Source organism: Nicotiana tabacum, chromosome 13 (assembly GCF_000715075.1).
Source record: "Nicotiana tabacum cultivar K326 chromosome 13, ASM71507v2, whole genome shotgun sequence".
NCBI classification, from domain to species: domain Eukaryota; kingdom Viridiplantae; phylum Streptophyta; class Magnoliopsida; order Solanales; family Solanaceae; genus Nicotiana; species Nicotiana tabacum.
In genome coordinates this window covers 117,068,179-117,079,987 of record NC_134092.1, presented here as the reverse complement: position 1 = coordinate 117,079,987, position 11,809 = coordinate 117,068,179, and the positions used below count along the sequence as shown (strand labels likewise).

Here is an 11,809-nt window from a genome sequence, read left to right as displayed (position 1 = left end):
ACAAAGAAAGAGAAAGAAAAAACCCGGAAAAGAGAGAAATGGACACACCCGATTCTGAAAGGGCGCGAAACTCAAAACGGTCTTACATTTTATTATGATTATTATAATCAAAGACACCTATTATTAGATTCATTGTCTGATGGATTAGCCCAGGTACACGTTGTCTTCCCGTTTCTGTTTTTTGCTCTATATTAATGTTTTAATATTTATTTCAATACCAATTCTGACACTTAAAAAGTTAATGTTAATGCTTTGCTATTTGTTTTAATTGAAAAATAATTCAATGAATTTCCTTTTCTTCAATCTTTTTATCCCTTTATGATAGCAAAGTTTTGTTTCTTTTTTCTAATCTTACTAACTAGACAATTGTTCACTTGGAAATGCATTAATTAAATGCTGATGCTTGGTTATTTAATTAGTTTTACCACATCAAATAAGGCGCATCAAGTGTAAATGTAAAATAATCTAAACATAGAAGTTTCTTGCGTTCAGTTTGTTTTCTAATATCTGTAGATTCGCATATTTAATTCTTTCTGTCCCTTTCTTTTCACTGTAAAACATCATGCATGCATATTTAATTCTTTAATAATTCTCCTTTTTATGCCGTAACGACTGTTTTATTGGACTCTTCGGCAGCCATATACGAAGAGTTTTTACTTATAATGTTAATTGCGACCCAAGTTTAAGTATAAAATATTATACTTTTAAGCAAATTTATTTTTAAAAAAAGCCACGATACTTTCTCTCCAAGTAGTTGCCGCCATTTTCCCAACTATTTATATACGTATCAGTTGTCCTCATCATCAATTCACGTTACTTCTGCTTGTAGTTTTGTGGAGTTTCAAGCTATCTATAATAACTATTTATATAAGCTTTTTTATTTTATAAAAAAAGATAATTACAAGCTCTTTACTTTTGGCTTCTGAATTGCAGAGATTTTTTACCAGATTGAGAACAAAAATGGGTCGACTTCATATACAAAAATGGTTGCTTGTGTTATTGGTTTTGCTATCACAAAGTTCATCATCACAGGGTTGGTTTTTTTCATCTACAGCTAATAACAAGAATGATAATAAACAAGAAAACAGTAATTCAGGCAAATACTCTTCGAAAAGCAGAATGGTTAAGTTGGTGTCTGAATTCTCAATGGAAGTTTATAAAAGTGAAAAGGGACTTAAACTCATCGAAAACGCTAAACAAAAGATGTTAGTCCCTGATTCTTGTTGGCAAAGAGCTTATCAAAGTGTATTTGCTGTATGTTCAAAAGCTCTTCCTGATGAAGAATTAAGGTCTAGACTTTCTTGGAATTTATGTGATTGTTTTCAGCAGCATACTGGAAGATCACCTTTGCCTTATTGTGATGCAAAATCACCAATGACAAATTGTCTCAAGAAAATAGATAGTGATGTTCTGAAAATTTACTTGGAGTTCCTTCTTGAAATTGGTGCAATTTGCCATCAATTGCAGTAAGTTTTTACTATTTTTCCACCTTGAATATAAAGGGCAGCCAGGTGCACTAAGCTCCTGCTATGTGCGGGGTCGGTGAAGGGCCGGACCACCCTGCATTTATGCAAGAAGAGGCTGTTTCCACAGCTCGAACCCGTGACCTCTTGGTCATATGGCAGCAACTTTACCAGTTACGCCGAGGCTCCCCTTCTTTTTTCCACCTTGAATATCTTCTCCTTTTTTGCTTTAGTGAAAGTTAATATTGAGGTCTTATGCTTTTTCAATAATTTCAGGATGGATGCATGGAAGTTTTCAATAGAGAGTTTGGTGAACAATTTGCAAATATCTGCTGAATTTGCTGAGGAAAAACTAGAGAACATGTTACTAGCAGGGGAATTGCTATTAGAAAACTCTGAAAAATGTACAAGAATCTTTAGCCTCGATTGATGTTCGAACTCAACGAGTAGTAGAGACTTCCAAGAATATTGAGGATAGTGTAAACTCTGTGTCAAGGCAGTCGGAAGCAATTTTGGAGCAATCGAAAGGAATAGCAGCTTCACAGTTAGAGTTGAGCGAAGGGCAGGCGAAAATGAAGGAGACTTTGCAGGAAAACATGGCAATTGTTCATGAATCTTATACTAGTTTAGACCATGGGATTAATAGATTAGTAAATGGAACTGAGGAAATTGAGAATAAGATTGTGAAAGTTGGGGATGAAATGAGTTCTAGGATGGACAAATTACAGACTAAAGCTGAAGATATTGGAAATATTGCTGGCCAAGCTTTGGATAAACAGAAACAACTTTTGGATGGACAATCTGAAGCTATTAATGGCCTTGAACTTCTCACTAAAACTCAGTCTCAAGCAATGAAAGAGAGCAGGTAATACCATCGATGATAACTTGTAAAAAAAGGGCAGCTCGGTGCACAAAGCATCCCGCGCGCGGAAGGGCCGCACCCCAAGGGGGTGCGATGTAGGCAGCCTACCCTGACGCTAGAACTTGTGCGATTCTTATATATACTCTAATTACGCAGTCAGTGCAATTTACCTGGTTATAACAAGTTATTACTCTATATTTTCTAGGTACTATATCACGGTTGGGAAGACGAGCCTTGGAGAAACCGTAAAGTTGTCTCCGCGTGACCTATAGGTCACGGGTTCAAGTCATGAAATCAGCTGCTGATGCTTGCATCAGGGTAGACTGCTTACACGTCACCCCTTAGGGTGCGATCCTTCCTTGTGAACGCTGGATGCTGCCCTTTGATATCACGGTTGATATGTAGGTTACTTGTTGTTGGCCAAATTTGTAGGCTGATGTATTGCAATATCTATATACTTTTACAGGGGGACTCTGCAACAGTTGGCTCAATTCGGGCATGAGCAACAAGAGGAACTTCTTAGACGGCAAAAACAACTCCAGCAAACACATGATCATCTAGTTGAGAAATCAAAAACTATATTAGCTGCTCAGGTTTGTTAATTCTCATATTAAAGAAAGTAACTTTAACTTAGCACATCACCATTCTCTTAGATTTCTTGTAACTGGTTCATGAATTTCTTAAACTGTGTCAACAGGAAACCTTTGAGTCTAAACAAGCAAGCATGTTCCTTGCCATAGACAAGCTGTTTGCATTGCACAACGCCATGCTTCTTGAATCAAGATTGATCAAAGCTTTCTTGCTCTATTCGTTGTCAATCTTTCTTCTCTACATGTTCACTAGCACGAAGCAGACTTACAATGTGAGATCTAGGCTTTACATAGGTAAGTATCACCTTTTTATTTTTACCAAAATATATTCTGTTCTTCTAAATCCTCTTGTGCTCATTACTGCTTTGTCATTTCTCGTTTGTTGTAGGATTATGCCTCACATTCTTGATTGAAGTAGCCATACTTCGATATGGAGCAAACGAACTTGATGATCAAGCTTGGACTGTGAGCATAGTTAGGTCTCTATTTGTGATACTCGCGTCATGCCAACTTCTATATTCCATTTGGACATACAGGTATAAACAACATAACAAAATCTACATATCTTCTTATTATGCAATTTCTCAGAAACAACCCTTTACCTTCACAAGGTAGAGGTAACGTCTGCGTACACACTACCCTCTCCAGACCCCCACTTGTGGGACCGCACTGCGTATGTTGTTGATGCTGTTGTTGTTTATCTTCTTATTGTGCAAACATCTTCCAGAGATTATGAAGTGTTGAATCATCAAATGTTACTAACACTAGTGGAGAAGGTTAATGGAATTCAGAAACAAAAGAAGTACTTGACATGGGAAATGGAGAATGATGAATCAGACGATGATGTCGATTGGTCTTCTTGGATTGAAGCTGAATTACCAGAAGATGTTGACAAATTGAAGGATCCTGACTTTGTATATCCTGAGGAAGTTGCTGAGAATTCAGTTGGAAACATGTCATTTACAAGAAGATACAACCTGAGGAATCACCTTTTGACAAATTGAAGTTACTGACAATTTTTTTTTCAACCGTCTTACATTTTTATATTAATAAGAAAACCATACAAACTCTTGATTCAGTGTTTTGTTTTATAGTAGTTACATGTACTAGTAATTCTGTGACTTGATTATTCATTTGAACTTATTCAGTTGCTTTTGTTTATGAATTATTCTTGTATTAGACAAACTAATGAAGTTATTCTCATAGTGGAAAGATGTGTTTATTACTTGTGTAATGTAAATCTTCCAACCAATGATAGTTTTTATGTTATGGTCAAATATCTATGTGAAAATGATACTGTATAGCTGCTCTCAAAAAAATAACTGAAATATATATATATATATATATATATATATATATATATATATATATATCGAGTGATGCTAAACGGCCCAACTTTAGTGACCCAACCTTGGCCACACCCGTGAAAAGACATCAAAGACCCCCTAACTATTTAGCCTACATTTTCCCCTCCAAAACACAATTAAATGTGGAGAGGCTCTTCCTATTCCCAAGCATTGAGGTATGAGAAAATTAAATGTTGGTAGCTGAGGAGTCTTTGCATTATATTTGTATTTTCATTGTATTTATGTGTATACAAATTATTGTATTTTCTTAAAAACAAATACGGTATACGATTTAGTATACTTCCTCCTTATCAAACCAAGTCAAGTTGTGTCACGACCCAAAATCCGACTAGTCGTGATGACACCTAACCCAACCCGTTAGGTAAGGCAATTTCCAAATATCCCATTCCAATAATGATTATTAAAGCAATTTAAGTAAATAAAGGTCTTAATCTTATACAATCCCCAAGAACTGGTAGTACAAATCATGAGCTTCTAAGAATAGAGTATACAAAGCTGGTATGAAATAATACATCATCTGTTTGAAAAGTACATAAACAAAGTTTTCATGAATCTAAGGCTACCATGAACAAGAGGTAGCAACAACCGGAATGCAGGTACATCTTCAAATCCGGCAACCATCGAACACAACAACAATGACATCCAATATCTGCACGTAATGTGTAGAAGTGCAGTATCAGTACAACGGACCCCATGTACTGAGTAAGTAACAAACCTAGCCTTAGGTTGAAAGTAGTGACGAGCTTGTACGAAGGTCAGAGTCCAACTTCCATAACCAACAATAGTTCATAACAATATAAAACAAGTAATACCAGAAGTAACTCAAAGAATAAATTCTCAGCTAAATCGTGACTTCTGAAAATAGTTCTGCCTTTCAAGTACATCAATGAAAACCCAAATCGTTTACCGAAGTTACCAAAAATATGAATAAGTTTGAAAACAATAATTTTTCCCAAATCCTTTCAATAATAAATAAAATGTCTCCTTTCTTTCCAGATAACCAATGTAAAACAAATGTATCACTATGCCTATCTGTCAACATTGTTTAAGAAATTATGAATAATGTGATACCGTACAACATGAGAAAAATACATCTCTATGCATGTATGTCGATTTTACTCATGTACTCACACTCTCAGAGTACTCAATCTCACTGTCTCGCATTCTCTCTCACTATGTTCAGCACACTCAATCACTCAACGCTATATAAATTCTGCTGCGGCGTGCAGCTCGATCCCTGTTTATAGTCGACTGCACTCACTAGGGGTGTGTACAGACTCATGAGGGGCTCCTACAGCCTAAGCTCTATAAACACAGATAACTCACGTGCTGCACGGACAACTCACGTGCTATAATATCATATCTGGATCCGCACGGACAATTCACATGCTGTACGGACAACTCACGTGCTATAATAATATCTGGATCCGCACGACCATCTCACGTGCTGCACGACCAACTCACGTGCAATAGTATAATATATGGATCTGCACGGCCAACTCACGTGTTGCACGGCCAACTCACGTGCAATAGTATAAAATATATAAAGCCAACATGGCTTGCTGCAGCGTGCAACCCGATCCCAAAAAAAATATCTTCACAATCAGGCCCTCGGCCTCCCTCAGTCATCAATCTCTCCAATCTCTCTCTCATGGGCTCACAATGTCATGAGAATAACCCAAAATGATGATATGATGTATCAATAAATAATAACTGAGATATGATATGCAATGAAATGAATATGACTGAATATGAATTTTCAATTTAAAATAAATAATTCACAACAATATGACCTTTGTGGGTCCCAATAATACTGGCACGTAGCCTCAACATGATTTTTAATATGCTTTTTAGCTAAATTTCTTTAACTCATAAAATCACATGGAAAATGCCAAGATCATTTAACTACAAAATTGCACAGAAACGATTATGTCACAATTTCTATAGTGCATGCCCACACGCCCATCACCTAGCATGTGCGTCACCTCCCAACAATTCATGAAATACATACATTCAGGGTTCATACCCTCACCTCAAAGATTAGAAAAGTTTCTTACCTCGAGCAAGCCAAATCCAATGTCGAGCAAGCTAAGCAATGCTCCAGAAATTCCATTCTGCACGTATCAACTTCCAAATGACTCGAATCTAGTCACAATCAATTTGATTCAGCTCACAAAAATTATAGGAATTAATTCCATATTAAAATACTAATATTTTCCAAAAATTCGAAATTACGTCCCAAAAATCGCCCGTGGGGCCCACGTCTCGGAATCCGATAAAACTCACAAAATCCAAACCCCCATTCAACCACGAGTCCAACCATACTAAAATTACTCAAATCCGACCAAAGCTCGGCCTTCAAATCCTCAATTTAAACTAAGAGGGTTTTCAAACTTTTCCAACTTAATTCACCAATTAAATGATAAAAACAACCATGGATTCGGGTAATTCAACCAATATTGAGTTAAGAACACTTACCCCGTTGTTTTCCTTGAAAAACTCCCGAAAATTGCCTCTTCCCGAGCTCAAAGTCCCATTTTCAGAACTTAAACTCTCTGTCAAGACATCTCTTCTTCGCGAACGCGACAGGTCCCTCGCGTTCGCGAAGCACAACTCGACTGCCCACAAATTTAACCCTTCGCGAATGCGATAGTGGCTTCGCGAACGCGAAGCTTTGCAAACCTTACCCTTCGCTAACGCGAAGCTTTACCAGCTCAGATCTTCGCGAACGTGACCGCCACCTCGCGAACATGTAGAATAAGGACCCGGGAGTCCCCAGTAGCCTCACTCCTCTTCGCGAACGCGACACCTCTCACGCGTTTGCGATGCACACACAGACTATACTTTCGCGTTCGCGTCCTCCCCTTCGCGGACGCGAAAAACAAAACCTCACACTCAAAAAACACTCTTCGTGAATGCGAGGGCCCACTCGCGAGCGCGAAAGAGAAAATCAGAAAAATGCAGCAGCAGATATCAGCAATCTCACAAAGGCCAAAAGTGATCCTTTAACCATCCAAAACTTACCCGAGCCCCTCTGGACCTTAACCAAATATACCAACAAGTCCTAAAATATTATAGAGACTTAGTCGAACCCTCAAATCATCTCAAACAACGCTAAAATCATGAATTACACCTCAATTCAAGCCTAATGAACTTTGAACTTTCAAATTTATATCTTGTGCCGAAATACATCAAATCAATCCGGAATGACTTCAAATTTTGCACACAAGTCATAAATGACATAACGAATCTATTCCAATTTCCAGAATCGGATTCCGACCTCGATATCAAAAAGTCAACTCCCCGGTCAAACTTCCCAAAATTCAACTTTCAGCATTTTAAGCCTAATTCCACTACGGACCTCCAAATAATTTTTCCGGACACGCTTCTAAGTCCAAATTCACCATACGGAACTATTGGAATCATCAGAATTAAATTTTGAGGTCGTTTACACATAAGTTAATATTTGGTCAACTATTTCAACTTAAGCTTTAAACCTTAGAACTAATTGTTCCAATTCATTCCAAAACCTCACCGGACCCGAACCAATTGCCCCAGCAAGTCACACAACAACTGTAAAGTATAATTTGAGCAGAAAATGGGGAACCAGGGTTGTAATACTCAAAATGGCCGGCCGAGTCGTTACAAGTATCTAAAAATAGATTCAAACTAAGAAAATTTGGTGGTGCAAGAAAATATGAATCCAAATGAACATAACACAAATACAACAATCACGAATATGAACCAAGATAATAGGTTTGATCGGGTTAGGGATGAGTTGTATAGATCTTTAGGGATGACATCAGACGATAATTTGTTGAATGAATACGAATGGGTCGATGTTAATTCTCACAGTAGTTTCAACAATGCTGTGCACTTAGATGATGATAATGATGAGGAACCTGATGGAAAATATTACGGAGAAGATGACGATGATGAGGATCAGGTTTTAAGAAATGAGTTAGAGTTATGTGATGTTGATTAGGAAATGGAGAATGAATTCACTGAAAAGGATGTGGTTGTAGGTCCAATCTCTGGAATGCGATTTAGAGATAAAAATTCTTTGTTTGCATTCTACAAAGAACATGCACGATTGAAAGGATTCTCTGTTGTCAAAAACAATTGCAACAAGAAGGGTGGTGACAATGCCAGGTACATAACTTACTATTGTGATAGGGCTAGGATTCACAAAATAAAGTTTACCACCAAGAGTAACAATTGTAAAGCTAGGCTCGCTGCTGTTTTGGATGATTCTGGTTGTTGGCGCGTCTCTAAGGCTGTTCACGATCACAACCATGATTTGGTCCCTTACATATCGCTCCTGATGGCTGGACATAGGTCCGTTTGTGATTCTTTGAAGAGGGATCTTGTAGCTCACAAACGATCTGACATTAGACCCTCCAAGAATATTAGACTTGCTGATGTTCAACGTGGTGGACCGCAAAATTTGGGTTGCACTCCAAAGGATTGTAGAAATTTTATTTTAAAGAGTAGGAATTTTGAAATGCAATAAGGGGACGCACAGTCGCTGCTCAACTTTTTTCGTGAAATACAGGTAAAGGATAGGGAGTTTTTCTATTCAATAGACGTTGATAATATTGGTAGGCTGCGAAATGTGGTGTGGGTGCATTCACACTGTAAGGCAACGTATGAGCAATTCCATGATGCGATATGCTTTGATACGACGTACCTTGTGAATCGATATAATATGCCATGTGCTACATTTATTGGCATCAATCACCATAGACAGCCCATCTTACTGGGACGTGCTCTCATGTCTCATAAAGATATCGATAGTTATAAATTGGTTTTTAGAACTTGGTTTGAGGCCATGGGAAATGTTCATCCAGATGCGATCATAACTGATAAGTGTCAGAGCATTAAGCCAGCCATTGCTGAAGTGATGCCAAATACAATACATAGGTGTTGTATTTGGCCTATATTTTCAAAGTTGCCTCTTTACTTAAGTGGTGTTCGTCCTTCTAAAATTGCACGTGGAGAATTTAAATCCATGGTCCTTGATAGCATTACTGTTGAAGTTTTTGAGAGAAAATGGACAGAATATATTGCAAGGTATAATTTGCATACAAGGAATTGGTTCAACAAGCTTTACTCTGAGAAGGAAAAATGGGTTCCTATGTACCTCGATGTGTATTTTTGGGCTGGTATGCTATCTACGCAAAGAAGTGAGGGGATGCATGCATTCTTTGATGGATATATTACCCGTCAAAGCACTCTTAGGATGTTTGTTCACCAGTATGAGTTAGCTATAGGAGCTAAGCATGTGAAAGAGTTGGAAGTGGAATACAAGTCAAAGGGCTTTCAAATTGTGTGTGAGTCAATGTTCAAGTGGGAGGAGCAGGCAATTCAGTGTTATACGCGTACAATGTATGAACTTTTCAAGACACTGCTAAGGAAATTGTATCATTGTGAAGTCAGCAGCCCCGACGATCATCAAGTTGTCCCTGGTGTTGAGAAATTCATTGTTAGTGATTATTCCGTTGTAAAAAAAATGATGGAAATCCAGTTGAGTACACTGTTGAATATACACCTATTGATGATTATTTTAGTTGCAACTGCAAATGGTTCGAGTCTAGAGGGATAATTTGTTGCCATATACTCAAGATCTTGTCGCACAAGAAGATTGATAAAATTGATAAAAGGTATATACTGACAAGGTGGAGAAGCGATGTTATTAGGCCACACTTGAATCGGTTCCATCAAGTTGGTTACCCAAACATGACTCCTGAGTACAAGACATACAGGAGCATGTTGAAGTATTTTGACATGGCTTGTGATATAGAACTGGGTACTAGCGTGAAGGTTCAATATGTTAAGCATAATTTGAAGAAGATGGTGCATGATCTTCAAAACAGGGATGACGAAATGATCGTGCCAAACCCCGACCAAGATGACTCAGATGAGACTGACGACACAACTCTACGAGATCCCCAGTACACTCGTTCACGTGGCAGGCCACATTTGCATCGATATAGAGGAAGAATTGAATGCTACTTTACAAGTTCACATCCACGTGGTGTATTTGGATCTAGAAATGGTGCAAGAACTGGTGTTAGAGGGGGTGGCAGGAGGCAGGATTGGTGATAGTGGTAGTGGCAATCGTGGTGGTAGAGGTGCCGGTAGAAGTGGTGGACGCAGTGGTAGGGGTAATGGGCAAGGCAGAGGTACAAACATTGAGCATGATGGTTCCCTAGGTGTGAATGAGGTATAATTTTGTGACTACATTTGATTTATTACTTAAATATATCATCTTTCTTATAATGTTTGTTTGATTTAAATTGCAGCAAATTGACGCTACACAATCGCAATCAAGCTTGTTTGATCTCAATGCCGAACTAGACTTGGAGCTATAGTAAGTGTCACGACCCGAAATTCCCACCTTCGGACCGTGATGGCGCCTAACATTTCACTTGCTAGGCAAGCCAACGTTAGAATAATATTATCCATTTTTAAAATAATTTTAAATTTATTAATAACAAGGAAACAAATGCGGAAACAAAATTTGAAATATAGTGAAATAATCCATCAAACAACGGTGTCTAAATACCATACTAGAATTGGTGTCACAAGTGCACGAGCTTCTAGAATAAATACAAATAAAGGTCTGAATAATATAAAGCTATCTGGAAATAAACACACAGCTAAAGTACAATAGATCGGGACTTCAGAACTGCGGACACCATGCAGTTATACCTCAAGTCTCCTCTGATAGCTGCAATCCGAGCAAGTCTATGGTACGCCGCTGGGACCAACTCCAAAATCTGCACAAGAAGTGCAGAGTGTAATATCAGTACAACCGACCCCATGTACTGGCAAGTGCTGAGCCTAACCTCGACGAAGTAGTGACGAGGCTAAGGCGGTTCACTTACATTAACCTGTACGCAATATTAGTAACAACAACAATAATAGGAATAAATCAGGTAATTCATTTATAATAATTGAAGGCGACTCAACAGTCATAACCAATTATCATTTTCATTAATTCTGTTGCAGCATGCAACCCGCTCTCATAATATATCCACATTCAGTTCTGTTGTGACGTGCAACCCGCTCCTCCAACATATTCATTTTAATCTAGTCTGTTGCGGCGTGCAACCCGATCCTCCAATATTAACTTTTTTAACAAGTCTGTTGCGGCGTGCAACCCGATCCTCCAATATTGACTTTTAATAAGTCTGTTACGGCGTGCAACCCGATCCTCCAATATGGACTTTTTAATAAGTCTGTTGCGGCGTGCAACCCGATCCTCCAATATTGACTTTTAATAAGTCTGTTGCGGCGTGCAACCCGATCCTCCAATATATTCATTATAATCAATCCTGTTGCGGCGTGCAACCCGCTCCTCCAACATATTTATTTACCAATCAATTCTTATAGAAGAAATTCCCCAATAAATGCAACAATTAACATAAAATAATAAGACAACAAGCATACAATAATTATGATTTAATTATGAAGCAAACAATGACAAATAGCAATTTATTATGAAAATCAGGGAGCAAATAA

At 38.0% G+C, this 11,809-nt stretch overlaps 1 protein-coding gene and 1 pseudogene across 1 annotated transcript; both read left to right on the top strand.

The window, feature by feature from the left end:
• The first annotated feature begins 834 nt into the window (after positions 1-834).
• LOC107804671 (protein GAMETE EXPRESSED 1-like) lies at positions 835-4,062 on the top strand (annotated as a pseudogene).
• Positions 4,063-8,270: 4,208 nt separating this feature from the next.
• LOC107804669 (protein FAR-RED IMPAIRED RESPONSE 1-like) lies at positions 8,271-9,887 on the top strand. Its single transcript, XM_016628591.1, has 2 exons — positions 8,271-8,705; positions 8,838-9,887. Exons 1-2 carry the CDS (start codon positions 8,271-8,273, stop codon positions 9,885-9,887), a joined length of 1,485 nt encoding a protein of 494 aa, XP_016484077.1.
• Positions 9,888-11,809: the final 1,922 nt, after the last annotated feature.